Source organism: Ornithorhynchus anatinus, chromosome X1 (genome assembly GCF_004115215.2).
Source record: "Ornithorhynchus anatinus isolate Pmale09 chromosome X1, mOrnAna1.pri.v4, whole genome shotgun sequence".
In the NCBI taxonomy this organism is placed as follows: Eukaryota; Metazoa; Chordata; class Mammalia; order Monotremata; family Ornithorhynchidae; genus Ornithorhynchus; species Ornithorhynchus anatinus.
In genome coordinates, this window is record NC_041749.1 from 70,068,310 (window position 1) to 70,095,297 (window position 26,988).

Consider the following 26,988-nt stretch of genomic DNA (forward strand, 5'->3'; position numbering starts at 1 on the left):
AGTGTCCAGAGAAAATAAGGAGCAGGTGCTCCTCGTGAGAGTGCACAGAGATATTCTGTTCTAAAGCCACAGACTACACCTGGAATCCCAGTGAAGACCCCCAAGGGCTGGTATGGCAGAGGAATTGTCTCCCTCAACAATCAAGTACAAACCAGACTAGGGCATAGCAGGGCCTGCTGCTGAAACCGATGCACAGAGATATTCGATTCCACAGTCATTCAATCATTCAGTCGTATTTACTGAGCGCTTAATGTAAGCAGAGCACTGTACTAAGTGCTTGGGAAGTACAATTCACAACCATGGGCTGCACCTGTACCCCAACCAAAAGTCTCGCACTGTGAGCTGTTGACTACATGGGAACTAGGGAAGAGACTGTGAATGACTCGCTGCAACCCAGCACCACTACAGAAAAACCAATCAAGCATATGGCCCTACCGATGGCAAGCTACTCCTTAGCTTCCATCAGTGGCATCTTCTTCAAGTACAAGGGCAACTATTTATAAAGTTATAAAATCATGACAGATTAGTCTCTATAATTCCATGATCACTCAATTTCACTAAAAGTCTCTGGGTGTGGAACCTTACAAAAGGTTATTTGAAAATCTAAACCTAATATGTCTACTGGCTCCCCTCTATCCACATGCGTCTTGACCTTGTCAAAGAACTCCAACAGATTAGTGAAGCATGATCTCCCCCATTGGAAACACCCTAACATATAAGTTACCACTGTCAATGGCTACCAGAACATGATTTTCCCATAACAGGAGGGGCTTCAAGAACACAGCCCCCTTGATATAGGAAAACTAACTGAATGCGCATAGAATAGGGATGGGGAAAAGAAGTGAATCAGCATTAGTGCTGAGAATAGCTTGACCAGCTAGTCTTGCCCTTTACTTTAGTAATACAATTCTACTTGGATGCAAATGACCAACCTGATAAAAAAGGAAACTTGCAAGCATCCTACTGCAGTTCACATTGCCACTTTTTCAACACATCTCATTTGAGTTTAACAGCACGTTTGCAAACACTGCACTTTTTTCAGACTTTGGAGAAAGATAGACTGTATGATGCTTATTAAATTTAATTCATGACACGCCAGTAAATTTTACAGCCATTATACATGTCAATCACATCATTGTTCACTGAATTCCTATGGTTCACTGGTGAACAGATTATTTACATCCAAGATTGTCATCAGCACAATGACATGGCAAGGAGGCAGGTGAACTACTTGTATGATACCTGAAGTGGCTTATGCACCTCATTATTTAGAGATGATTGCTTTATTAGGTCCCGATTTCCGAAAACTAAGTTACTCATGAAATGGTTCTAATCCCCCACGATCCTGCAACCGTTCTCTATTCAGAGGCTTTACCACAAGGATCCGATCACCTCTTCAAGAGAGGACAGATAAACTGCCAGAGCATTGCTCCTGGTAGGGCAAACAGATGAACTATTCCAGAGGTTAAAAATCCACTTCCGGTAAATATAAACACTCAGGATGATCGTTTCCCTTTCTCTGACTCCAGCTAATGTGTTGTGCTCATGTACATGTCTCTGCAGAAATCTTACACAAGATACAAACGGGATTTCATTTAAATGTCTAGAACTTTATAATCATTTTCTTATAACAATAAATTATCATGCATTAGGCTCTAAATAAGAGAAATATCTGAAGTCTCCATCTGTAAAGAATGCTTTTCACACAGAAAATCATCAATAACTACAGTCCATTGAAAACTGGCTTTGCCCAAGAGCGTGTACCATGAGCTGCAAAGAGCTCTCGGCGCATTCCATAACTATACTTTCTATTTTGACACTCCCAAACTATTCTTTGCCCTATAGAGATCAAAGACTCCCTTAGGACACTGGCTGTCATTAGTACTATAGTTAACAGATAAAGCATGGTTGTTTTCCTCAGGGACTTTTGGCACTTTCACCATGTTCTGCATGGGATCCCTGAGAAATTATCAAAGCGCCAGATTTCTGCTATTTAAGTAGTGGTGGTGGATATGCTCAAGATTGCAAAGGGCTTAATCTAGCTTCTTTCTGCTGTCTGTGTTGTGCACAGAAGCTAAGAACTCCACAATGAGTTTGGCAGTTTTCCTGGGACGCTCCATGACCACAGAGTGTCCACAGTTCTCCAGGAGTTCCACCTGACAGTTGGAGATGGAATTGGCTAACATGTCCGCTCCAGATACATCCAGGACCTGGGTACAAAAGAAAGAAGTAAATGTTATGGGAAAATCCTATTACCTTTCATTCCAGTTTAAAATGATGTGGGGCTCTGTATTATGAAATTATGCCTTACTGATCTCCAGGAATTCTTTGAGTTTAATAAGTGGGTGAAACGAAGGGAACCGGTGAATGCTATCTAGTTACAGTAGCTCAACAGAGTTCCCTACTGAAAACTTTTAAAAAAACAGATAGATCTTAAAACCCTCAAGGGCAAGGGCCAGGTCTGTTACACTTAGTGTAGGCTCCCAAGTGCATAGTACAGTGCCCTGTACACTGTAGGCACTCAAAAAATACTAAGGTATATGGAGTAACCATGGATAGAAAATGAGAGAAGAAACACTTCCGGATGGAGAAATGTAAATAATGGCATCCTCCAAGGATTGACATGAAGATTAGTTTTGTTTCATTTCTTCATATAGGACCTGGAAGAGGGAATGTGTGGTGAAATCTCCAACTTTGTAGGGGAAACTAAGCTCTTCTATTTGGTGGAATGTCAGGCAGGTGAGGATGAACTGCCAAAAGACTTTGTAGAGCTGAATGACTATAAAAAACCAAGTGGCAGATAAGCTTCAGTGTGGGCAACTGCATGGTGATGGGACCCAGTGGAAAACAAATCACCCAAACTTCAACTTAATGATGGCCGGGTTGGAGCTTCCTGCCATGACTCAGGAAAGAACTCAGTGTCACTGTTGACTGTTCCTTCAAAAAGGTTAACAAAATCCTGGGTATCATCAGGAAGGATAACGAAAACAAAAGCTGTAGCTTTGCCACTATATAAAACCATGGAGCATCTGCACCTGGAATACTATCTGTTGCTTCATCTTAGGAGAGTCAGAACAGACGAGGAGAAGGCTATATAAGAACATCCAAATGACCAGAAAGATAGATCAGTCTTTAAGGGTAGATTAGGAACTTCAGTCTAGAAAGATGAAGGCTGAGTGGGGACATGATTCTTTTTGTAAAAACATGAAGGGTGAGGACTAGAGGGAAACGGAAGTATTGTTCATCAGATTCCACAACATCCACAACACCAAGATGAGGGAAACCTTACTGAAGCTTGAAGCTGGTAGGTCTAGCAATGAAAGGAAACTTTTCTTCACATGGTGGCAAACAAAAGGATTTTGTTAAAACAGGAAATTGTTCAGGCCAAAAATATCAGCACATTCAAGAGGGGTTGGGATAAATCCCTAACTGTTGGGAAGCACTAAAACCTCAAATCTCCTGGCTCCATAAGAAGCCGCTGTAGTTGGAAAGTCCTAGGCACCGGGGTCTAGATCCTTTCTAAGCCATAGCACCAAAGCAGGGAACACCAGCGTGTGTCACCTGATGATAGAGAGGGGAGCGGAGGCAATGAGAATGACTTTACCTTGCCAAGTAGGTGCACAACCTAGGTTGCTCTGGCAACTATCTGAGCAACAGCAAGGGCCAATTCACCAAGGCCCAATGCAGGCCATCTGCTAGCTTGCCGAGGCTGCTGTGGACTGCACATCTTCAATGAAATGCAGCAAGTTGGAGTCGAGTTAGTAATTTCATACACCCTGCTCTTCTGAAGGTGGTAATCAGAGTGGGGAGGGTTGTTACCTGTATCCATGGCTACCTCAGAGCAAGGTAGGAGTGACTGCAGGCAAAAGGTGTTGGCTTGGAGCCAGGGCAGATTTAGTCAGTGGGCCCTATTTTGCCTACTTTATTCAAAGGGCTAGAAGGAGTGTGAAGACAGCAGAAATCCTCTTCTGCGGAAGTACAGATCTCCATGGGTAACATATTTTGTAGTAGCAACAGCTATTAGCAATGGCATTTACTGACCATGATGCAATATATTTAGCCCTTAGAAGTGTAGTTGGAGAGCAGGAGGTGAAAAGGACAGGTGGATAAAGCTGGAAAGGAGTCTTTGAGATGGAGTGAGGTAGGCAGCCCCTGGGAGTTTTTGAAGAGTGAGGAAACGTGCTGAGGTACGTTTTGGGAAGATGATCCAGGCAGCAGCATGGAATAGGGGCAGAAATGGGAAGAGGCTGGAGGCAGGAGAACAGTGAGGAGGCTAACACGGAAGTTTAACTACGCCATGACAACTGCTTGAATCAGGGTGGTAACTCTGTGGGTAGACAGGAAGCGGAGGATGCAGAAAATGTTTTAGAGGGAAAATTGGCAGGAATTAGCAGTGGACTGAACCAGATACCTGAAAAACAATGAGGAGTCAAGGTAGCAGCCTTCTGGGACAGGACAGATGGTGATGTTATTGATAGAGATAGGAAGGTTGGGAGGAGGGGAGGATTTGGGAGGGAAGGGGAAGAGTTCAGTTTTGGACATGTTGAGTTTGAGATGCCAGGGAGCTATCCAAGTGAAGATGCGTTGGAGGCCAGAGAAATGCAAGATTGAATAGCGGTAGAGCAATCAGAGCTAGAGAGGTAAATTCGGGAATCATCCATATAGAGATGGTAGCTAAAGCCAGACGAGCGAGCGGATGAGCTCCCTGAGAGAGTACGTGCAGCATGAGAACCACAGGGAACCAGAACAGAGCCTTGCAGAATACCCACTGGTAGAGGTTGAGAGGTGGAAGAAGAGCCAGAGAATGAAAGTGAAAAGGAGCAGTCGAGATATAAGAAAACCAGAACCAGATGAGTACCAACTCTGTTGCACTGCACCCTCCTAAGTGCTTAGTACAATGCTCTGCACACAGTAGGCACTCAGTGAATACCACTGATTGAATGATACTATGTTGGCAAATCCAAGATCTGATTCCATTTCAAGCAGAGAGATGTGGTCAGTTGTGTCTAAGATGGCTGAGAGATCAAAGAGGAATGGGACAGAGTAAAGTTGGTTGTATTTGGCTCTGAAGCAGTCATTGGTGACCTGGGATAGTGTAATCTTAGTGGGATGAAGTGTGTAAAAGCCCGACTGTAGTGGGTCAAGGAGAGATTTGAAGGAGAGAAAGTGAAGGCAGTGGGTGTATGCAACCCTTTCAAGGACTTTGACCAGGAATGGGGTAGAGGTATTTCCTTATTTCTGTTCTGCCTTGTGGGAGAACCTCTGGGATCATGGTCTCAACTAAGATTTTCCTAAGGGCCATGAGTGTATTCGTGTATTATTTTCACGTGCAAGTTAAAATATCACTTCTCTGAGGTTGTCACTTAATTATCCTCTTCTTTGTTTCTTCTCCTGCACTCACCCTACTTGGTAGAGATTCCCTACACATTGAATGTGTATAGGCTCTGTACTAATGAATGTATAGCCTAGAAGGAAGACACATTAAGAACCAAGGACAGGGTAAGGATTGACAAGGAGGGCAGCCAGAAATTTTTGCTGACTCACTAATGATCACAGGCATAGCTTGGATAATTCTGACCTGAAATAAATTCATTCAATTGCGGACTGGGAGCATTGATGACAAAGGCATTCAATCTCTTGGGCTAAAGGTATACTGAGAATGAAAGAGAAGTAGCGGGGCCTAGTGGAAAGAGCTCAGGCCTGGGAGACAGGGGAACTGGGTTCTAATCCCAACACTGCCACTTGCCTGTCATGTCTCAAGTCCCTTAACTTCTCTGTGCCTCAGTTTCTTCCTCCGTAAAATGGGGATTAAATAAATGCTCTCCATCCCCTTTAGACTGTGAACTCTGTGTGTCTGATCTGATTGCACTGGATCTACCCCAGCATTTTGCACAGTGCTTGGCACAAAGTAAGTGCTTAACAGCAATATTAATTATTATTATGAACTGCAGAATAAGCTGACATGAGAACGAATGAAAGGGTTAATACCAACCAACTATAGGTCAGGATAAATCAGAAGTTTAATTTAAAAAAAACCCACATAGTTGTGCCACAACACATATTTTCAGAGCGTGTTTTGGATAGAACACTCTTAAGGAACTAAGGAACATTCTTCCTACAACATGCATTTGTTTGGATACAATGTGATATGGTGCTGGCAGAAATAGTTGTGTGCAAACACGTGGCATCAACACAATGTGAGTATCACAATGCAATTTCTCCTTAACACAAGGTTCTTTACAAACAGAACCCCTGTGTTGTAGGTGAACTGACTGCATATTTCAAGTGGAGACACCAGTTATGGAAAGAAGGGAGGTAGAAAAGCATCATGTAAATCTATCTAAGTCAACTGTTATCACCTGCCAGCAATTTTTTAAATCAATGTAAACTGAGACGTAATGATAAAATCCTCCCAAAGTGTTCAATGTAGCCAATGCTAGCTAGCCCCATGTACTGATTTCTCATCTTCAACCTTTATAAGACCAATCCTCTAGGAAAACACTTTCCTGAACTTTGAGAGGTTTCTGTTTGCTTCCTTTTATTTCAAAGTCCCCTCTTTCTCACCCCCACTACGCCTCACTCTTTTTGATCTAGATATATGTGTGCACATATATACACATATATACGTATCTCTTTGAATGCTGAAGACATTGAAAAAGAGCTATAAGACTAACAGAGAGAAATTCCACTGTTCCCAACACCCTAAATTACATGCCACATGATAATAATAATAATAATTATGGTATTTGTTAAGCGCTTACTATGTACCAAGCACTCTTCTAAGTTCTGGGTTAGATACAGGGTAATCGGGTTGTCCCATGTGGGGCTCACACTTTTAATCCTCATTTTACAGATGAGGTAACTGAGGCACAGAGAAGTTAAGTGACTTGCCCAAGGTCATGCAGCAGACAAGTGGTGGAGCTGGGATTAGAACCCACATCCTCTGACTCCCAAGCCCATGCTCTTTCCACCGAGCCACGTTGCTTCTAACTGCTAACATCTAGCAAAGAATTTTCTACTGCCACTTCAACACTTCCCCCATAACCTAAGGACTTGGATTCTCACACCCCTACCCCTCAAAACACTTATGTACATAGCTTGAAACTCTGTTGCTTTCCCCACCTATAATTTTAGTGTCTGTCTCCCTGACTAGATTGTACACTTGAGGGCAGAGTTCATGTCTATTAACTCAATTGTTCTCCTAAGCACTTAGAAGAGTGCTCTATCCGGAGTAAGCACTCAAATACTGATGATTAATTTTCCCACCACAAACAGAAACAAATTATTCTCAGTAGGTGAACGACTTTCTTTGCTCACAGAACATTTCTCGCAGGACAATAAGGAGAATCAACCTTTACAACCAAAATGTGTGCTATTGCTATCAAATAGAGGTCATCTGGAAGCTGGAGCCATGAGAAAACTCTCTCCTGTTCCTGAGGAGGCTATTGGCGTCCTAGGAACTGGCTAGACACTATCCAAATGAAGAGTGACTTCCACCAACCTTAACCATGTTCTCCTGTGTGTCTCTCTACCCTTGTGTCTACTTTTTCCTCTCCCCACCCCATATATGGATATGTGCATCTGTCCGCTGTCCATCCCCACAGGACACAGCAGTCCTGTCCCCGATTTCTCCCCACACTTCAAAGGAAAAGATGGAAATAGTACCTGATCTTGCTTCCCCCAGATGACTTGAGTTGGGACTTCGATCTTGCCCATGTTTTCGTGGAGCATATATCTTGACTTTTCATGTACTATTTCCAAAAACACTTCATAGAAAAGGAAAAAAAAGTTACACATATTAGAATTTTTGTTTATGATATTTACCAAACCCACTGGATATTTTCATTTTGCAGCAGTCTAGGAAAACATTTCAAAAAAGTGACTTAAAAAACAACAACCCTCCCATAGCTTCAATCTTAATGAAAGCCGGGTCAAAGCAGGTTACTTACACTTTCGATAGAAATCATTATGTGGGGTGCGAACATCAACAAGACCCTGCAGAATCTAAAGATAAACAACAAAATATCAAAGAAAAGACAGATCGTATTTTTTGAAGCATCCCCTTCTTCCAGGAAGCTTTGAAGTGAAGGAGAGTTTAGTGGGCTATCACTGTATATTCATTTCTGGGTTTTTTTTCCATTGCTGCTATCCATTTATGTGTAGGAGGCATGTCTTTGTGAAGTGCTTCTCTGACAAGAAAGTTGCTGAATCAAGGGCTCTTTCTTGCAGCGCTACATGAGCATTGTGATATGATTCTTACACCATACCTCGAGAGAGATAGTCTCTGTGTTTGCAAGCTTGGCCCTTCATGGAGCAGCAAGAGGTCTGAGGGTTATTCGTTCCCAGCAGTGATGTGCTGTTACTTTTCCTGCTGCTGGTGTTATTATAATGCCATTTCTTACTGAATTTGCCTGGTCCTTTCTCTTCCAGTGTGAGCCCCCTATTGGCCAGGGATTATGTCTGATTCATTAGCCTTGTACCTTTTCCCAGCGCTTGGAACCCGAAAGCACTTACCAAATGTCAGAAATAATAACAACAATGGTTAATGATAAAAATAATGATTTTTAAAGCAGTAGATGGGGGTGGTTTAGGAGTCAAATAAGCTATTCACGTCATGCATCCTACTCACTCAGTGCCTTGAAATAAAAAAATCAGAACACAGAGGTTTATTAAAGGAACAAAGGTACCCTGCCTCATTTTCATGCAAATCAAAAGGTGATTAGGAAATTGTACATTTATTTTCATTCAGAATCAGCTGGGGTTGGGATAGTTCCATGAAGAAACTGATCTGCTGCTCATGTGGGTCTCCCAACTGACTTCTCTGAATATGCATTCTTAGGACAAAAATACATAAGAAATGTCATATTGGATCAGACCAATGATCTGTTTAGTCCAGCATTTTGTCTTGGATAGTGAAAGCAAAGAATGCTGAAGAACACATGTAATGATTGTTCTCCTTGCTGTCCATCCTCATGTTTAAGGACAGAGTTGTCCTTCATGCTCGAAGACGCCACCACTGATGGTGAAATTCACCTATGAGTGTGAGTGAGTGAGTGAGTGAGTGAGTGAGTGTGTGTGTGTGTGTCTGAAAAGGCTAGTGTGGAACCCGCAGCTCCAACCACACTATATGCATACACAAAGACTGTGCTTTGTTATGCTGCCGTGTATTGTTTGTGGTGACTGGCACTGTTTTTGCCTCTTTGTATCATGTTCTTCTCGAAGCTTCTGCTCAAAAAGAGCCACTCCTTTCTTGATTGCTGTGCACCACGCTGGCTTGTTTGCCACAGCTGGCTCCCAGTGTTGCCTGAAGCTCTTTTTGTTTTATTACCTCCATACAACTTTTCCTCTGTTCCCTTGCTTTGGGTTGCCCAATTTCAGCTCACCCTATGGCAGCTGTTTGGGGAACCCAACATCCATTATTGTCACATGGCCCATCCATGTGAAGCTAAGCTGCATTGAGGTAAGCATAGCTTCAGGGATCGAGGACTGAATTCATTTCAAGATTTATTTGGGATTCTATCTTGTTAACGATGTTGAGTAAGGCTTCTAAGTGGAATCACTCCAGGAATCAGATGCGGTATTTGGGAACGGTGTAAATCTCCCAACTTTAAAGAAGGTGGGACAGCACTCAGCTCTGTAGACCTTCAGTTTGGTCCAATACCTCGCTGCTGCCATACTCTGACCATCTCCTAGGGTCTGTTTTGCAATTCTTGATTCGGTTTTCTACTTCCTTCTCTATCACTGCACCACTGACCGGTTTGCTGCCCAGATAAAAGAATTCTGTGACGGTATGGTGTTTTAGCTCTGTGGCCAATGAAGATCTTTGATTGTGGGTAGGGATTCCCCGATGCAGACTGATATATTACTTCAGTTTTCTTCAAAAACTTAACAGTCCTTAGCACTTGGCTGATTCAGAAAAACAGTTTTTCAGTCATTGACGTGTTTTCTTGGGTGTGCATCTCTAAGACAGAATAATCTCCAAATAGCAATTCTTAAATAACTTTCTCTACGACTTTACTTCTGTTGAGCTGGAGGAGCGGAAGTACAGTCTCATAACTGCGGACCACTTAGCATGCTTAACTTTTCCCTCTAATTAGTATCCATTATAGACTTCTCATCCATGACTTCTCAAGTTGGCTGCCCAACTGACATTTCTTGGGTCTCTAAATTCCTCCTTCCTCCTTGCTTCCCATTTTAGAAAAGGTAATGTAGCAAAATGTGAACCATGTTTCTGTAGATTCAGAATGTACCGACCATTCTGCAGCACAGATTGAGATATGTGAAAGATCCAAATACAATCATGGACGTGTGAATGCTATATAGTCCTCTCAATGGGCAGTTAATATTAAAGAATTATGCCTACAGAGGCACTAAATGCTAGACCGTAAGCTCGTTATGGCAGAGACTGTATCTGGCTATTGTTATATTGTATTCTTCCAAGTGCATAGTACAGTGCTCTGCACAAGGTAAGCACTCAATAAATACGACTGACTGATAATCTGATACCATTGTTTGTGTTCAGTTTTCCACCTGGAGAGGTAGTCTCACATCTCCAGTTTTGTCCAAATTTGCTATCTCTCCTTCACCCTTTCCAACTCTTTTCCTCACTCCTATGTTGAAAAAGAGATAAAAGGAAAAAAATCTTAAGCATAAAGTCCCCACACCCAAACCAGGAGGAGCAGAACAACTATGGGTTCAGGGTTTTCCTCTTGCTCCTGTTATATGTATACTATCCATTTCTACCTGCCTCTCCATTAGATTGTAAGCTCCTCCAGGGCAGGGACCAGGTCTTTGCCTTTCACTGTATGTTTTCAAGCACCTAGTACAGTGCTATACATCAGTGGGCGCTTAATAACTACTCATGATCATGATGATGATGATGTTGAAGATGAAGAAATTAGTACAGAGTGTCAATCAAATGGGCATGCTGATTCAAGGCTCCGGGACACGTGGCTTCAGAAGGGTCCACTCTGTTACACAGGGCTCTCTCCACAAGCACTGGGAGCATCAAGCATGAGATCTGTCCCATAAAAATACAGGCCATGAAAAAGTATCTTGCATGAGAAAGATCCACTTCAGAAACACACCCTTGCCCAATATCAGGCTTCCACTTCTGTCCTGCAACTTACTTTAGAGGAATGCAGTTCTGGATGATTAGCATCAATTTTCTCTTGGTAACTCCAGATCTCTTACAACTGTAAGAGATGGGGTTTTCAAAGAGCAGTCAATGGCCTTCGAAGTCAGCTGGCTATAGTTATTAGCACACAAAAAAATGAGTGTGTAGGAGTGGCCATGAAACACGGCTTAACTCCAATGCCAGAGACTATTTTCCTCCAGTTTCCATGTTACCCAGTCTTCCAATAAATAATTTGATACTCTGGGTAAAATCCACCGACAAGAGGCTGATGGGATCATGACAAACATTAACAGAAGCATCCCAGACTACACCTCTTTACCTGCTGGGGCACTCTGAACCGAACATATGAGCAAAGTTTCAGCATGTCGGCCATTTCCTCTGGTGTGGATGGAATTAAGGGAATCTTCTCCACATCAGCTGTCTTGTGTAGTTCTTTTAGTCGCTGTACAAATTGGTTATCAGTTGTGTATTGCAGGCCTGTGGATTCCAAACCAAAACAATACCATAACTAAAAGGTGTAGAGACACTCGAAGTCCAGTACCTGAAGAATATACTTCAGGGGGAGTTCTGAAATCAGGCTAAACTACGACAACACTACATTCCAGTTTGCCCTTTTCCTATCCATTGGTACTTCTTAAATGGAGGGTCACAAAGGAGTTCCACTGAGGTCAAGGAGACTAGCGTTGTGAAACTCTGAATGACTGCTTGATGAAGACTACAGTGCTCCTCTACTCCCAGACTTTAAATATTGTGGTGATGCCAAGGAGACAAATTGTGGGGCTTTTTATTTTTTTGATGGAGGGAGGGCATGGATGAAAAATTGGAGAACACTGCCACAGATCAAAAGAAAATAAGTTCTGCCATGCTTGTTAGGTGACTGAAATAAACCACTAGGAGACTCAGGGAGAAGCTTTTCAAAGGGTAATTAGAAGGCATTTTTACTGGAGCTTGTGTTTCATTCTAACCCTTCTTGAAAGAGAGCTTTGGTTAAACTATCTGAAGGAATTAGGAAAGAAGGTTACTGAAGTCATTTTAACTCTGTGTTCCAACTGATCTGGCAGCTTTGAAAAATAGAAAGACTACTGTCCTCTTGCTCAGTTCTACTGATTAGGGAGGCAAGAATAGAGTCGGAAAAAATAAGGGACTTAAAAACAATTTAAGCTGAGACCTTGGATCAGACCAAAACAAGAGATGCAAAATATGAATTAAAGAAGGCTTCCTAAACAGAAGATTTCTGCAGAAAGATTAGCATGTCTGTGGAAAGTGCAATTAGATGTGCTGTGCTGGGGGAATGTTCTTTGTCAGAACTCATGCTCGGCTCTCTATCTTTGCTGGTAGCTCAATGCCACAAGGATCACTCAGAAAGTTTATGGGAGCAAGTAAAGTAGTTAGAATTACAAAGCATGATTTTATGGGGCCTAACAAGCAAATGTAGGTATCCTTAATAATAATAATAATGTTGGTATTTGTTAAGCGCTTACTATGTGCAGAGCACTGTTCTAAGCACTGGAGTAGACACAGGGGAATCAGGTTGTCCCACGTGGGGCTCACAGTCTTAATCCCATTTTACAGATGAGGTAACTGAGGCACAGAGAAGTTAAGTGACTTGCCCACAGTCACACAGCTGTCAAGTGGCAGAGCCGGCATTCGAACCCATGACCTCTGACTCCAAAGTCCGGGCTCTTTCCACTGAGCCATGCCTTAACCATGTATGGGCTTGCATATCAGTTCAGTTAGGTAATGCCACTCTCTGATATCAGGTACATATACATACACCTCTCCCCAGTCAGTGCTGAAGAAATTCTTCCTGTAGCCCTTTTAAAATGCCCTAAATCAGCCAAAATTAATATATCATTAATTTTTCAAACAGCCAAAATTAATATATCATTAATTGTTTCTCAAACATTGCTTTTCCAATATCTTTACAGTTTTGCTCTCATTCTATTTTGTCACCGAAGCCAACTCCTTGTGACCTTTACCTTCATGAGAGGTGTTCCTTGAGTGTTCTGGGTTTTTCTACATCTCCTGTGTTTCTAGTAGATCTAATTACTAAGTCCAAAGTATTGCTCATTTGATGTAGGCCACACCCTCTTAGTTGTCTTAATTTAAATATTTTTCATGACCTAGATGCTTTATTTTCTAATTAACTTTAAGCTCCTCACTTGTATTAAATGTTGTCTGAACAGTTGATTTCGTAAAATTTATGCTGAGGACAAGTTTTGAAAAATTATTATGCCTCTCCCCCTCTAGAATGTAAGTTCGCTGTAGGCAGGGGGCATGTCTACCCCCTCTGTTATACTGTGCTCTCCCAAGCACTCAGTCCAGTGGTCTACAGACAGTAAGCAGTCAATAAATACCATTGATTAATAAGATTGATTGCCTACCAGACTGCAGCCTTGGAAGCCCTTGTGGTCATGCAGGTGAATGCCTTATTTGATGCAGCCCATCAGGTAGTAGAACATAATCAATGTTTGGAAGGAGGGGAGTTTGGGGACTGCTTACACTTTCAAAAGTTCATCAGACTCATTTTTATGTGATAAATAACAATAAATGTGGTCCTTCTAGTCCACTGTAGGGCTACTCAGTTGATTGTACTCGGATCAAAAATAGTTAAGATGCAGTATGAGGTCATTTCCATATTTTGAAAATTAAATAGTAAAGTATGCAATGTCCCTTCACTCTCACCTCACCGGCCATCAACCCCTTGCTCACGCCCTCCTCCCTGTCTGGAACTCCTTCCTCCTACATATCTGACAGACAGGATGCTCCCTATCTTCAAGCCCTCATTAAATCATTTCTCCCAGACTTCCCAGACTATGCTCTCACCCCTCCCCCGCCAATACCCTATTCTCCCTCCCAACTGCTTCTCTCATGCACTAAGTCCCACTTACTATGCACTCAGGGACCCATCCCCACTTCCCCAACCCCCACTCCCCCAGCACTTAAGTACATAGTTTTACACTTGGTTGCTTCCCTTACCTGTGATTTATTTTAAATGTCTGTCTCCCCCTTTAGACTGTAAGCTCCTTGAGGGCAGGGACCATGTCTACCAGCTGTATTGTATAGAAAAATGCTCTGCACAAAGTAAGTGCTTATTAAATACCATTGACCGATTGATTATCAGTACAGCAATGTTTATCTGAAATGCCAATATTTTAAATTCAGTTACTAATAAACTTTTGATGTGAATGAGAACAATATTTTCATTATTCAATTCACTTACTAGATGCAGCCCATACACTAGATGTGGATAGGAATGTTGGCTCATAACTTGTCACCCTGCTCTAATATAGTTACGCACCCAATAATTTTTTTCCATCTGGGTCAAAACCACAAGTGCATCCCAAACCTTCTTAATAATCCTTTCCTGCTTCAGAAACAGCAGCCATTTTTGACCTTTCACACAGAACTTCTTTCTCCATGAAAGCACAGATAGTGATTGATGATAATTAGTCATGCTAAAAGCAATTCATGACCCATCATCCCAAAGATCAGTGATGAAATAAGAAGAGGAAACAAATGATGAAACAGGTGGATAAGGCAAAGTTACCCTTTGGCACAATTACCAATTGGCTAACAATTTCAAGCTGCAATAGTCCATTCCATGGACTGCTGTGAGGATCTCGGGTAGGCAAGGGGACATGAAATTAGATCAGAAACTCTGCAACAACCAGCACTTAGTAAGTCACCCAGACACAATAACTTTCTCAAATCTAATTGCCTCTACAATGAGAGATACTTGGGGAATTTTGTGGAAGAACAGCATAGATTTGGTTAAATTTATAGGGGGTATCCACTGAGAAAGGAGAGGGGAAGTAGGCTTATGCACTAGCAGAACTTGAAAAAGATGAGGATCTGCTTGAGGATGTATGGCGGACGGCCAGATGTAAGATGAAAAGCAAGGCTTGTGAAATACTGATCACTGGGACACATGGAAGTAAGAATGCAAGCTGTAGCTGAAACAGGGTGAGATCAGGTGATGGGGGGCTGGCGGAAAGAAGTGGACACTGACACCCCCGGCTGAACAATCACGGAAGGAGACGAATAGAGTAGAGAGCCAGTAGCAAAAGACGTTGGCAATCAACGAAACTGAGAGAGGGTTTACATAAGTGTAGATTGTAACAGTGTGACTCTCTTTTGTTGACACTGTCTCTGCTAGAGATCACCCACCAGATTGCGACTGATGTGATGCCCCTCTTTGATAGGTTGGCAATAAAACTGCAATTGCTGTTTCTGAATCTCTCCTTGTTGGCTTAAAAGAAAGAGTCCGCTCTTGGGAGTCAGAGGAGGTGGGTTCTAATCCCACCTCCACCATTAGTCTGCTGGGTGACCTTGGGCAAGCCACTTAACTTCTCTGTGCCTCAGTTACCTTATCTGTAAAATGTGGATTAAGACTGTGAACCCCAAGTGGGACAACCTGATAACCCTGCTATCTACCCCAGTGCTTAGAACATTGCTTGGCACATAGTAAGCACTTAACAAATACCATAATTATTATTCTAGCTTTGCATTACCCCAACCACACCACGAGAGAATGAAGCTGCTTTTGACCACTTCTGAACACCTTCTCGGTGTGGTTTTGGAGCACTGGCTCTCCGGGGGTAACATCTCCCAGGGTTAACAAAAACCCCTTTTGTGTTTTTCAGTATGGAAAACTTTAAGCGAGCATGTTTTGCCCCAAAGTCTCTTCTATGCATCTCATAAACCTAGTTCAACTCAAGGATTTGCGTTAAGCTTTGGTTCCCCCCAAATCTTCTCTTATGCAATAGAGAAAATTTTCTGATACTGATGAAAGTCCAACCTATGACAAGAGTGATCAATAAACCAAGAACCTTCCATGTATGAATGCACTACTTAAAAGGAAAAAAAACAACAAATGATTTTAGTGGAGGTAAAGGAAAAAAAAGAAGAAAAGAAAGCCTTCCTGTGAGTGGTGTTTTCTTCAATTTCCCTGTCCTACAAGGCCTACAGTGAGGAAAATCCAACAGTGTCCTGCCAAGTTTTCAGAGTTATGGGAAACGCTAGCAGCAAATTCATTCAGGTTGCAATGAAGTTGGTATACACCTACAGGGGAAGGAAGGGGTGTGCTTTGGGTATTTTATACAATGAGGGTGGGCTGTAGTTTTGAACATGTTTTTATTCCTGAACTAAAATAATCATGCCCATCAAATGTACCTTTATGAAACTGAAATTCACAAAAGCAAATCATTACAGGCACTGAGAACTTTTATCTTCCAGTTTCTCCCCGGCTTATGTTTACATTAGGACTGTCACTTCAAGCTCCTTATCTGAATCCTTCAGTACAGACTGCACACACTATTGGCAAGGAGGTTCTGCCTCATGACTCACCTGCAGGACACACAAGAGACAGGCTGCAGATGTCAGATGGGTAGAAAGCAGCATACACTCCCGCAACATGGCCACCCATGGAGGTGCCAACAAGGTGAAAGGGCTTTTGGTTCAGATTAAGGCATTCCACAAACTGCAATGGAAATGGGAGCATGGCCTGGTTAAATAACTGGAAATGATGCTGAGAGTGGAAAAAAAACCACCCCAAAAAACACACATCTCAGAAGAAGTCCAACTAAATTTAGCTACTGGTTCTAGAGTGGGGCATGGTTCTGCTGGGTGAAGACCCCAGAGCAAAACTCTTCAGGGTGTTTTGAAATGAGTGTCTTAGCTCACTTTCTCAGCCCACTGTCGACACTACCATCACACTACTTCTTATGCTCCAAATTGTGTACCAGAATCCAACTAATCCAAGAACCCAAATTAAAAAGTAGATAGAACAAGGCTACCCCTCTAGCTTCTTTACTGTTTTCCTCCTTGATCTTACAAGGTAGCATGACCTAGTAGAAAGAACATAGAGCTGGGAGTCAGGAGACCCAGGTTCTAGTCTCAGCTCTGCCACCATCCTGCTATGTGACCTTGGGCAAGTTACTTAACTGCTTGGTACCTCAGTTTCCTCATTTGTAAAATGGGAATAAGATCCCTGCTCTCTCCCCAACTTAGACTGTGATCCCCAAGTGGGACAGAGACTGTGTCCAATCTGATTAGCTTAGTATGCATTTAATGCATTCCATAATTATGATGATTTCTTCACTCCTCCTACGCTCTTCCTCCTTTTCAATGGAAAAACAACAATGAAAAATGATTTCCTCACTTGTCAACTGCCTTCTTATCTCCAGCTGAAGCAATGCAATCATCCGGGCACAAGTTTAAAGGGTTTGATGCGGATGCTTTAGGAAACAAATGAACCTACGTGGTCTCAGAGGAAGCGTGACTGGGAGCTGGTGGTTTGTTTACAGGTAGAGGCATATTTGAATAGGTCTGAGGTGGATGCTAGCTTTATATTTTGTACATGGGGACAAACTCAGAAAGAGAGGACTTTCTCAGTACTTTCCCTGACCCTCTATCATGTGAGTTCCCCGGGTCCACATTGCTTCCCTTCCTTGGTGACAATTTTAGAATGGCATTGCCCAGATTGCTCTTGGCATTCTGAAAGTGGGGCCAGGGAAGGAAGGGTATGGGCAGAGTCAGGAGACAGTCACATGCAGAGAAGAGCACTTTCAACAGATCTCAGCCTCACTGTTCTACCCACACAACTAACCTTGTAATCAAATGCAAAAAAACCCAACTACTGTTTGCTCCTCACCCATGGAGCAAGTAAAATGAATGAAACCAGGGCTTTCTTCTTGCCCAGAATAAATTATTTGGCTTGAGTAGAGGGCTGAGCAATTATACTGGGCAAATAAATGGGCAAGCGCTTAGTACAGGGCTTTGCACACACTAAGCAATCAATAAATATGATTGAATGAATAAATGAATGAAATAAGCAGTTATTGCAAAAGTTGTACTAAATCAGGGCTTCCCAATTGTTTCAAGTCTATGTAACCTCTTCCCACCTTGAAATAAATGAGATACCCATCTCATTAGTGACTTCTCTGTGAGCCCACTCCCCAAAATGCTACTGGGAGGAGTGGTGGAAAGCTCACAGCCCAGTCCAGAATTGGGTGTGGTATTCATTCAAGGTACTGAAAATGAACTCATCTCCTAGGCATGCAGGCACTCATTCACCATCATGTTCCAGAACATGCTGGCCCTGTAAAATCCCATATGGCCACAAGCCTGTAATCATGGGGCCTACCAGAGAGTATACCATGGCACTCTGGCTGGGAAATATGGTGATAGAACTATCTCTGGAACAGAGTCTCCCCAGCACAAAGCCTTTCTTTTTCTGCAGTGAAAAACCACGCCTCTCTGCAATCTAGTCTCATTCCAGGATCTTGCAATCTGAGATAAGCTTGCAGCGGGCATGAGCCTCCTGTGAACTTGAGGTTGCCAGCAAGGGAAGCAGCAGTCATCAACGGGCTCATTCACAGACAAGGTCCGCTCCCTAGTAAAGTAATCCCAAGAGTTTGCCCATGCAGCTTTCAGTGGAAAAAGGTGCTTAAGATGACTAAATCTTTCCGTTCACTTTCCATTGACAGAATCTGCTCTTGGACTTAGAAATTCCTCCTCAAAGAGCAAGCAAATTCCCTAGATATTAGCTCAGATGCAAGTGACAATTCCTTTCATCTCCAATGGAGAGTGTTCTCTGCTTGCCATTTCACCTGCTCAGTTTGGAGAGAAGAACAAACTGAGTATTGCCCAAAGGTCAGTATAATCATGTGCTTAGTCTTCAATCTTGAGAGACGAGCATTTGTGAAATGCTAGTTCCGTTTCCACAATGTGATGCAGTTTCTACTGCCTACCTGATGTATCCTCTTGACTTGTCCACTTATTGAGAAGTCATCTAGGGATGAGCGGGTGGTACCCTCATGGCCAGGCATGTCCACACAGACCAGATGCAGATTCTTGGGGAGGAACTGGGAAGACAAAGCTCTAACCCATGAGTTGAGACATAGTTGACAATAACTAAATCAGCTGAGAACTATGTTCTTTTTCAGGGAAGATTTTCTATTTCTAGTTACCCTCCCTCTCCGCAATACTCGGGGGTGTCACTGGCAACAAATATATTTCCCAAAACATTTTTCTCTAGACTGAATGCCACTTTGAAATGGTAAACCACCAGGTAATCAATATAGTGAACTCTCAATTACAAAAAGGATAGTGATTAGATAGCCTCCATAGCCACTGAGCACAGAGCAAGAGGAAATGGTCTTAAAATGCAGCGTGAGGGACTCATGTGAGACTGAGACAGAAATGAAAACAGTGCCAAGTACCTCAAATAGCATTCACATCAGCACATGGGACAATCTTTGCATGTGCACGGTGTGATCAGATATGTCAGTCCCGCACTAGCCATTTCAATCAAATCCACACCCGTAGGTAAACTTCACCATCACTGACATAATCTTCAAATAGGAAGGAAAACTAAATACCATTGATTGATTGATTGGCTGATGGCTATATTTCTCCCTGCAGCTAGCTAGCTAGGGAATTCAAGTTCAATAGAAGAAGGAATTTCTTGACAGTGAAGGTAGTTAAACATCAGAATGGATGACTGATAAGGACAGAGAATTTCCTTTTCTGGAGGGTTTGAAAAAAAGGACTGGGGTGATTTAAGTATGTTCCCGACCAGAGATTGGCAAATAGCTAGATGATATTTCAAGACTCTTCTAAAGACTAATTCCATGACTGGAGTAAGTGGTGATAGGGATTACATTGATAAATTGGTCATCTCGGGTCACCCTTCCCCTGCTTGTCCCAAACCGGGTAGTGGCCACTTAAAGAGGCAGCACCCCCTGTAAGAGTCAACCATACCAGAATTTGGGCAAACAGTAGTCTTCTTAGCCCTGAGTTGTCTCCTCCTGGGTCCTTGCCCACCCTTGTGGTAACTCACTGTGTGTCTGCTTCTATGAGAGCTGCTCTGGCTGCCCCACAGTTGTCCCTGCATCCTCACTGTGCTGGGCCTAGCCTGATCATGGTGGGTCCTGCTGGCCTGGGGACAGGGAGGGCTGCTTTAAAGCCCTCATCCCCTCATGCCTCCTCCTCCTCCTCCTCCTCACCCTTGGATTTGACAACAGAAGTGTCCAAGTTCAAATGGGTGACCATTAATACCAACTGACACCACCTCTGGGCCCTAGCTCATGTGAGCAGAGGTGGCGGTCTTGGCTTTCTGCCAAGATCTGAGGTCTGGAGGTTCTGGAGTCCAGCAGACTAAAAGTGGGGAGGAGAAGAGGGAATGTGCAAGATTATTTAGTGGGCAAGTCATTTCACTTCTCTGAGCCTTAATTATCTTATCTGTGAAATGGGGATGGAGATTGTGAGCCCCACATGGGACAGGGACTGTGTCCAACTTGATTTATTTGTACCCACCTCAATGCTTAGTACAGTGCTTGGCACATAGTAAGCCCTTAACAAATACCACAATTATTAGAGAAGCAGCATGGCCTAGTGGATACAGCACAGGCCTGGGAGTAAGAAGGTCCTGGTTTCTAATCCTGGCTCTGCCACCTGTCTGCTGTGTGACCTTGGGCAAATCACTTTACTTCTCTGGGCCTCAGTTACCTCACCTATAAAATGGGGATTGAGACTGTGAGCCCCATGTGGGACAGGGACTGTGTCCAACCTGATTTGCTTGTATCTACCTCAGCACTTAGTGTAGTGCCAGGCACATAGTAGGTTCTCTCTGGCCTCCCTTCCTCCTCTCTAGCCCCGCTCCAGTCTATTCTTCACTCCGCTGCCCGGCTCATCTTCCTGCAGAAATGATCTGGGCATGTCACTCCCCTTCTTAAACAACTCCAGTGGTTGCCTATCAACCTCCGCTCCAAACAAAAACTCCTCACTCTAGGCTTCAAGGCTCTACATCACCTTGCCCCTTCCTACCTCTCCTCCCTTCTTTCTTTCTACCACCCACCCTGCACGCTCCGCTCCTCTGCCACCCACCTCCTCACTGTCCCTCGGTCTCGCCTATCCCGCCGTCGACCCATGGGCCACGTCCTCCCGCAGTCCTGGAACGCCCTCCCTCCTCTCCTCCGCCAAACTGATTCTCTTCCCCTCTTCAAAACCCTACTTAAAACTCACCTTCTCCAAGAGGCCTTCCCAGACTGAGCTCCCTTCTCCCTCTACTCCTTCTACCACCCTCCCTTCACCTCTCCGCAGCTAAACCCTCTTTTCCCCCTTTCCCTCTGCTCCTCCACCTCTCCCTTCCCCTCCCCACAGCACTGTACTCATCCGCTCAACTGTATATATTTCCATTACCCTATTTATTTTGTTAATGAATTGTACATCGCCTTGATTCTATTTAGTTGCCATTGTTTTTACGAGATGTTCTTCCCCTCGACTCTATTTATTGCCATTGTTCTTGTCTGTCCATCTCCCCTGATTAGACTGTAAGCCCGTCAAACGGCAGGGACTGTCTCTATCTGTTGCCGACCTGTTCATCCCAAGCACTTAGTACAGTGCTCTGCACATAGTAAGCGCTCAATAAATACTATTGAATGAATGAATGAATGAAAGGTGCTTAACAAGTACCATAGCTATTATTAGTATTATTATTATTATTGTGCCCCAACGGGACTGATCTGGCTCTGATTATGGGGTATAACATCTGATATTCTAATAATATCATCTGTGGTACTCGTTAAGTCCTATGTGCCAAGTACTACACTAAGCACTAGGGTGGTTACAGGATAATAAGGTTAGACACAGTCCCTGTTTCTCATGGGGCTCACAGTCCAAGGGGAGGAAGAACAGATATTTTGTTCCATTTCACAGATGAGGAAACTGAGGCACAGAGAAGTTAAGTGACTTATCCAAGGTCAAACAGCAGGCAAATAGCAGAGCTGGGATTAGAGCCCAAGTCCTTTGACTCCCAGGCCCATGCTCTTTCCACTAATAATAATAGCCTTATTAAGTGCTTATTATGTGCCAAGCACTGTTCTAAGTGCTGGGGTAGATACAAGTTAATCAGGTTGGACACAGTCCGTATTCCACATGGGGCTCATACTCAATCTCCATTTTACAGATGAGGTAACTGAAGCCCAGAGAAGTTAAGTGAACTTGCCCAAGGTCACACAGCAGACACGTGCCCCACTGCTTCTGGGGTTGTCTTGCTCCCACCTAAAAGCTGTTCCATTGTTTTCTCTAACTAGAACAGCTGAAACTTTTCTTATTCAAGTCTACTGCTATTTTATCATATCCCTATAGAGTTATTAAAAAGTTTTGTAAATAGTTATTACTGTAAACAGTCTCCTGGATTTTTGAGAACTGTCCTGCCACATTCACAGATACAACATATAGTGGGGATACAGGCAACACCATTTCAAACTGAGAAAGATAACACATTTTGAACTGAGAAAGGCCAAATAATTTTGCACCAAATGGATATTTCTCAGTTTAAGCCAAAACAGGGTACCTGCGTTTGCCCTGAGGACAGGTGACCTAGTTTGTAATTTAAGGAGACATATGGATGAAGAAAGGCACTGTAATTTTAAACTATGTCATGAGAGCTCAGGAGATACTGTGAGCAATAAACAGAAGTACAGTATTTGCATAGTATTGGCTTTAAAAGGGGTAAAATTCTAAAGTCTGAATCTCAAGGATTGCAACCCAGGACTTTAAACCTCAACTACAATTGCCAGGCTTGGCTTTTAAGGGGATGGGACCACAGTGATGGAGTGGATAAATTAGAATTACTTAATACCAATCAAAAGGATATTTTGAAAATAGGACCTCTTCATTTCCCCTATCATCCCTCTCTTCTGGATCAACTGTACACTTGGCTGTGTACCCCTCAGTTAGTCCCAGCTCAACAGCATTGACGTAAAATATTTTTATACTCTACAATTTCTCCTATACCTAATCTGTTTAAATGTCTAATTCCCCTACAGGCTGTAAGCTCCTGGTGGGCAGGGATCACTGATATTTACCAACTCTGTTGTATCGTACTTTTCCAAGTGCTTAGTACACTGCTCTGCCTAAAGTAAGTGCTCAATAAATACCACTGGTTGATTGAAATGAAAATCACAGAATTGGTCTGAAAATTTTGGCTGTGTTGTATACTTGTAGCCTGAGTTTCTGAGGTTAGGAAGCAGAACACAGTAAGTTTAATTCAAACATGTTTTTAATCGATTAATGGTATTTATTTAGTGATTACTGTGTGCATTGCACTGTACTAAACGGTTGGGAGAGAACAAGTGAGTAAGAAGGCACCATCTCTGCCCTCAAGGAGCTTAACTGTTAGTGATGTTTATAACAATGCTGGAAAAGAATGGAAAACAACTTAAAATTGGAAATAAATTCCATTTTTTTAAAAAAAGGTTCTTTAAGATGCTTCTTTCATAATTTCCTTTATGAAGGGCAATGTAAAGTTTTGGTGATGAGGTAATGTTTATAATGCTTTAAGAAATGGAGTACTTTGATCACCCATTAACAAATGGGACTTTACCCTTTAAAACTCGACCTGTCTAAACTGAGAATTGCTAAAAGATGAACAAATCTCATAATGTAATATTAACTGGACTTTAATTTGTAGAACAACCTTTAGGCTGCCTTCTCTGCTTCTCGCTGTAGAAAAGGCTTAAGCCACAACAGGCCTCTGGACTGCAATTCTCTCCAGCCTCAGTAGGGAACAGGTGTTCTGCACTCTGGCCTCAAGCGAGAAATGGGTGCTTTGGGTCCCCCAGCCCCAACCTCAAGTGGGAAACAGGCCCCCTACCAAGTCCTAACCACATTCCCTGTTTGTCTCTCAGTGCAGGGCGTGGGGGGGTATTTTTCCCCTACTATAAGGCCTTGTGTATGTTCCTTCGTTTCTATCTCCCTGGCCTTGTGTGGGTGTGGGTGTCTGAGTGTCCACCTCCATGGCGGCACGTGTGCATACACATGTCCACCTCCCTGACCCTGTGTACTTCTCATTTTTATCCCCAGCCCCATCTCCTTGGGAGGCCTGATTCAATTTTGCTCCCACACTCAAAATGAAAAGTTGGCTTCACTGAGGGACAGTAGGGGAACATGGAACAGAAAAGGAGAAAAACCCAAAGATTTGTTTCTTAGAGTGACAAAAATCCTTTCGTCAGAACAGATGCAAGCCTAGGCAAAAGTATGCCTTTGGCTGAACTCCTACTCCAGGGCTACTTTCTTCACTCCCCCAGCATTTTTCTTGCCCCCACAACAGTGTCAGCCTTCTCAACAACTGAGGGGCTGAGGTGGGTACTGACAGAAACAGTGATTTGTATCCCTGCTCATGAATGTGGGCGGGATGTGAAGAGAACAATTTAAGTGGGATTGTTGGTGTCTGATTCCAGTTGGAAACCTAAGGAAGTGGGATGGTTCATCTATGGGCACAGATTTAATCATACAACAAGAGTAGGGCGGTTTCGGGCTCTCCTGAGAGGTAGGATGAAGTCCCACTTCAAGTACTATATATATAGGCACGCCTCCCTTCTGGCCATAGCCAAAGTTCACAGCTGAGCAGGCATTAGTAATTGCGGAGGCAGAGAGGGAGTGCAGAGGTTAGTGGTGACTAACGTCCCCGCCCCCATATCATTTGCGACTCCTAACCCAACACCTACAGGGTGGGGGTGCATCCTGAGAGGGTGGTGGTAGTGAATGGGACAATGGCACACTTGCCATGCTCTCAGCATGGCTTTGGTACTCACTCTAGTTGCCATTTTATACAAAACACAACTTCTCATCCCCTCCTGACCCTCCCTCAAAAAAAAAATTTACAAGCTCCAAGCCCCACCATATATCTGTGGAGTATAATTGCCAGAGGTGTTTGGGAGCATATTTATAAATGAAATAGAAAAAGAGAGAGTATAAGACGATATGTCAGGCAACAAAATAAGACCTACTTCTCTGTATGTGAAGTGAAAGAAGAAAAAAAGAAAAATGGATTAAAAAAATAGAAGTTCAGCATTTCAAAGAAAAAAAATGTGATCACAACCATGCTACCTCAAAAGAATGACTGCAGTTCTGGGCCACTGAGGAAGAGGGGGGGTTAAGAGTTCACTCTTTCTACTCCTGTTCTGCTAGTATTGACACAACAGCCAACCTGCTGTAAACCAAAGACCATGCCTTTTATGAAAGAAGTCCAAAAACATACCTTGACGACAGTGAGCCACATATCTTTGTGGGCCGAGAAGCCATGCAGCATTAAGATGGAGGGTTTGTTTCCAGGCCTGCCCCGATAAGAATAACAGAACTGATAGTCCTCATGATTAACATATCTAACTTGCATGCCCAGTGTCCTACGCCAGTACCTTTAGAAAAGGATAATAAGCAAAACTCAATTAGCTGGATGTATTCATTAAGTAGTAATCAGACTCATCACTTCAGGACGGTGAATGCATTTCGGAGGCATTCAACTAGGCCGAGGCATACCTAATCAGGTTATAAAGTGGGAAGGAAGGGCAAGGCTCAGGGATGATGCAGGTGCTTGCTTTCTTCAGCCTATCTGTGTATGCCAGGGCCCCCAGCACACCTGGATCTTTCCACTGCTTCATTCGCATGGAGTAGTTGAGCAAGACAGAATTACTTATTAGCTAATGCTCTGTGAATAAAAAGTACCCTCATACACCCCATCACCATTTCTAGAAAAATATGGTCTTCTCAAAGCTAGAGCTAATGTCTACGGTTTTTAAACAAGTCTCAATAAGATTAAGTGATTTACTACTTTGGAATTTTACAGGATGGTACTCCCATTGTATTTTGACTGCATGTTTTCATCAACTGTTCTAAAACTTGGCTTATATACCATCATGACTGGTTAACTGAGTTTCTGCAGCACTGGAGTTAGCCGGAATCAGTTTCTAATCTAAAATTTCCATTTTAATAAGTAGGCCATTTCTCAATGGAGAATTATCTCAAAATAAAGTGAGAATTTGTGGTTTCAGGAAGTTAGTACCAGGACTAGTTTTATAACCTATTTTGAGTCAAAACTACTTCAAAGCTTTACAGGTGAAGAGAAAATCCACGTGTTGTCTGGGAGTGTTCTAAATTGTCCAATATAAATGCTCTCCTTTATAATTTAGGAAGAGAATGTTTTCCCCTATCTTCATCAAAAATCATTTCTCTTTCTGAGATTCATGCCCGGCCAAACCTTTCTCCTCCAGGCATCGTCGCCACGTCGACTCGAGACCTCCGCTTCCTTGGAGCCGTGCTATCAGTCCTCCATGACCTGCCCCTGGGCTTATAGTCAGCCCTGAAACCCGTACCTCTGCACCCCTGCTCAAGGACTCCGACACTAAGGATCTCCCCCCAGCTCCCCCCACTCCCACAGACCCCCAGCCACCAGCTCCCATTGTGCTCCTGGGGACATTGTGCTTCCCCGCTCGGGCCTGGGGATATTGTGCTCCCCTGCTCCTCCCACCCCGGGCCTTGGGACATTGTGCTCTCCAACCGCCCTCCCCCACACTCTGCCCGGAAGCAGTCATTTTGGGAAGCCATCACTCCCTCTTCCTCCTTGAGGTGATTGATCTCCCCCGCCCCAGGCAACGATGTCCTTGTTCTCACTGTGTTACCTTACCTTAGCAGCCACCTATGCCCACAACCCACCCCGGACATCCTCAGGGCTCCTGCCGCCGCCTCAGAGACATTTGGACATGAGCCCCGGGACTCTCCTTGCCGCTGGCCTTCTGACTTTGATTTTGATCAGGTCAACCCTTAGTCAAGTCAACCCCCGACCCTGGTCATCACCTGCTTATTAATACTATTTTATTGTATCATGTTACTAGATTAATAATGTTGGTATTTGTTAAGCGCTTACTATGTGCCAAGCACTGTTCTAAGCGCTGGAGTAGACATAGGGGAATCAGGTTGTCCCACGTGGGGCTCACAGTCTTAATCCCCATTTTACAGATGAGGGAACTGAGGCACAGAGAAGTTAAGTGACTTGCCCAAAGTCA

The 26,988-nt window shown here is 43.3% G+C and overlaps 1 protein-coding gene across 7 annotated transcripts in view; it reads right to left on the reverse strand.

Moving 5' to 3' along the window:
• Window positions 1–1,065: 1,065 nt before the first annotated feature.
• ABHD6 (abhydrolase domain containing 6, acylglycerol lipase) overlaps window positions 1,066–26,988 on the reverse strand; it is a 57,180-nt gene continuing 31,257 nt past the window's right edge. For 6 of the 7 annotated variants that reach the window (XM_029051752.2, XM_029051749.2, XM_029051750.2 and 3 more), the window contains 7 exons: window positions 25,188–25,344; window positions 18,892–19,005; window positions 16,487–16,619; window positions 11,457–11,614; window positions 7,950–8,004; window positions 7,666–7,766; window positions 2,011–2,210 (listed from right to left, as the gene is read on the reverse strand). In XM_029051752.2, coding sequence (XP_028907585.1) covers window positions 2,034–2,210; window positions 7,666–7,766; window positions 7,950–8,004; window positions 11,457–11,614; window positions 16,487–16,619; window positions 18,892–19,005; window positions 25,188–25,344 — 895 coding nt within the window. In that variant the 3' untranslated portion in view covers window positions 2,011–2,033. Of the gene's footprint in view, window positions 2,211–7,665; window positions 7,767–7,949; window positions 8,005–11,456; window positions 11,615–16,486; window positions 16,620–18,891; window positions 19,006–25,187; window positions 25,345–26,988 lie in introns of all 7 variants that reach the window. The other variant, XM_029051746.2, reaches the window with a different exon arrangement.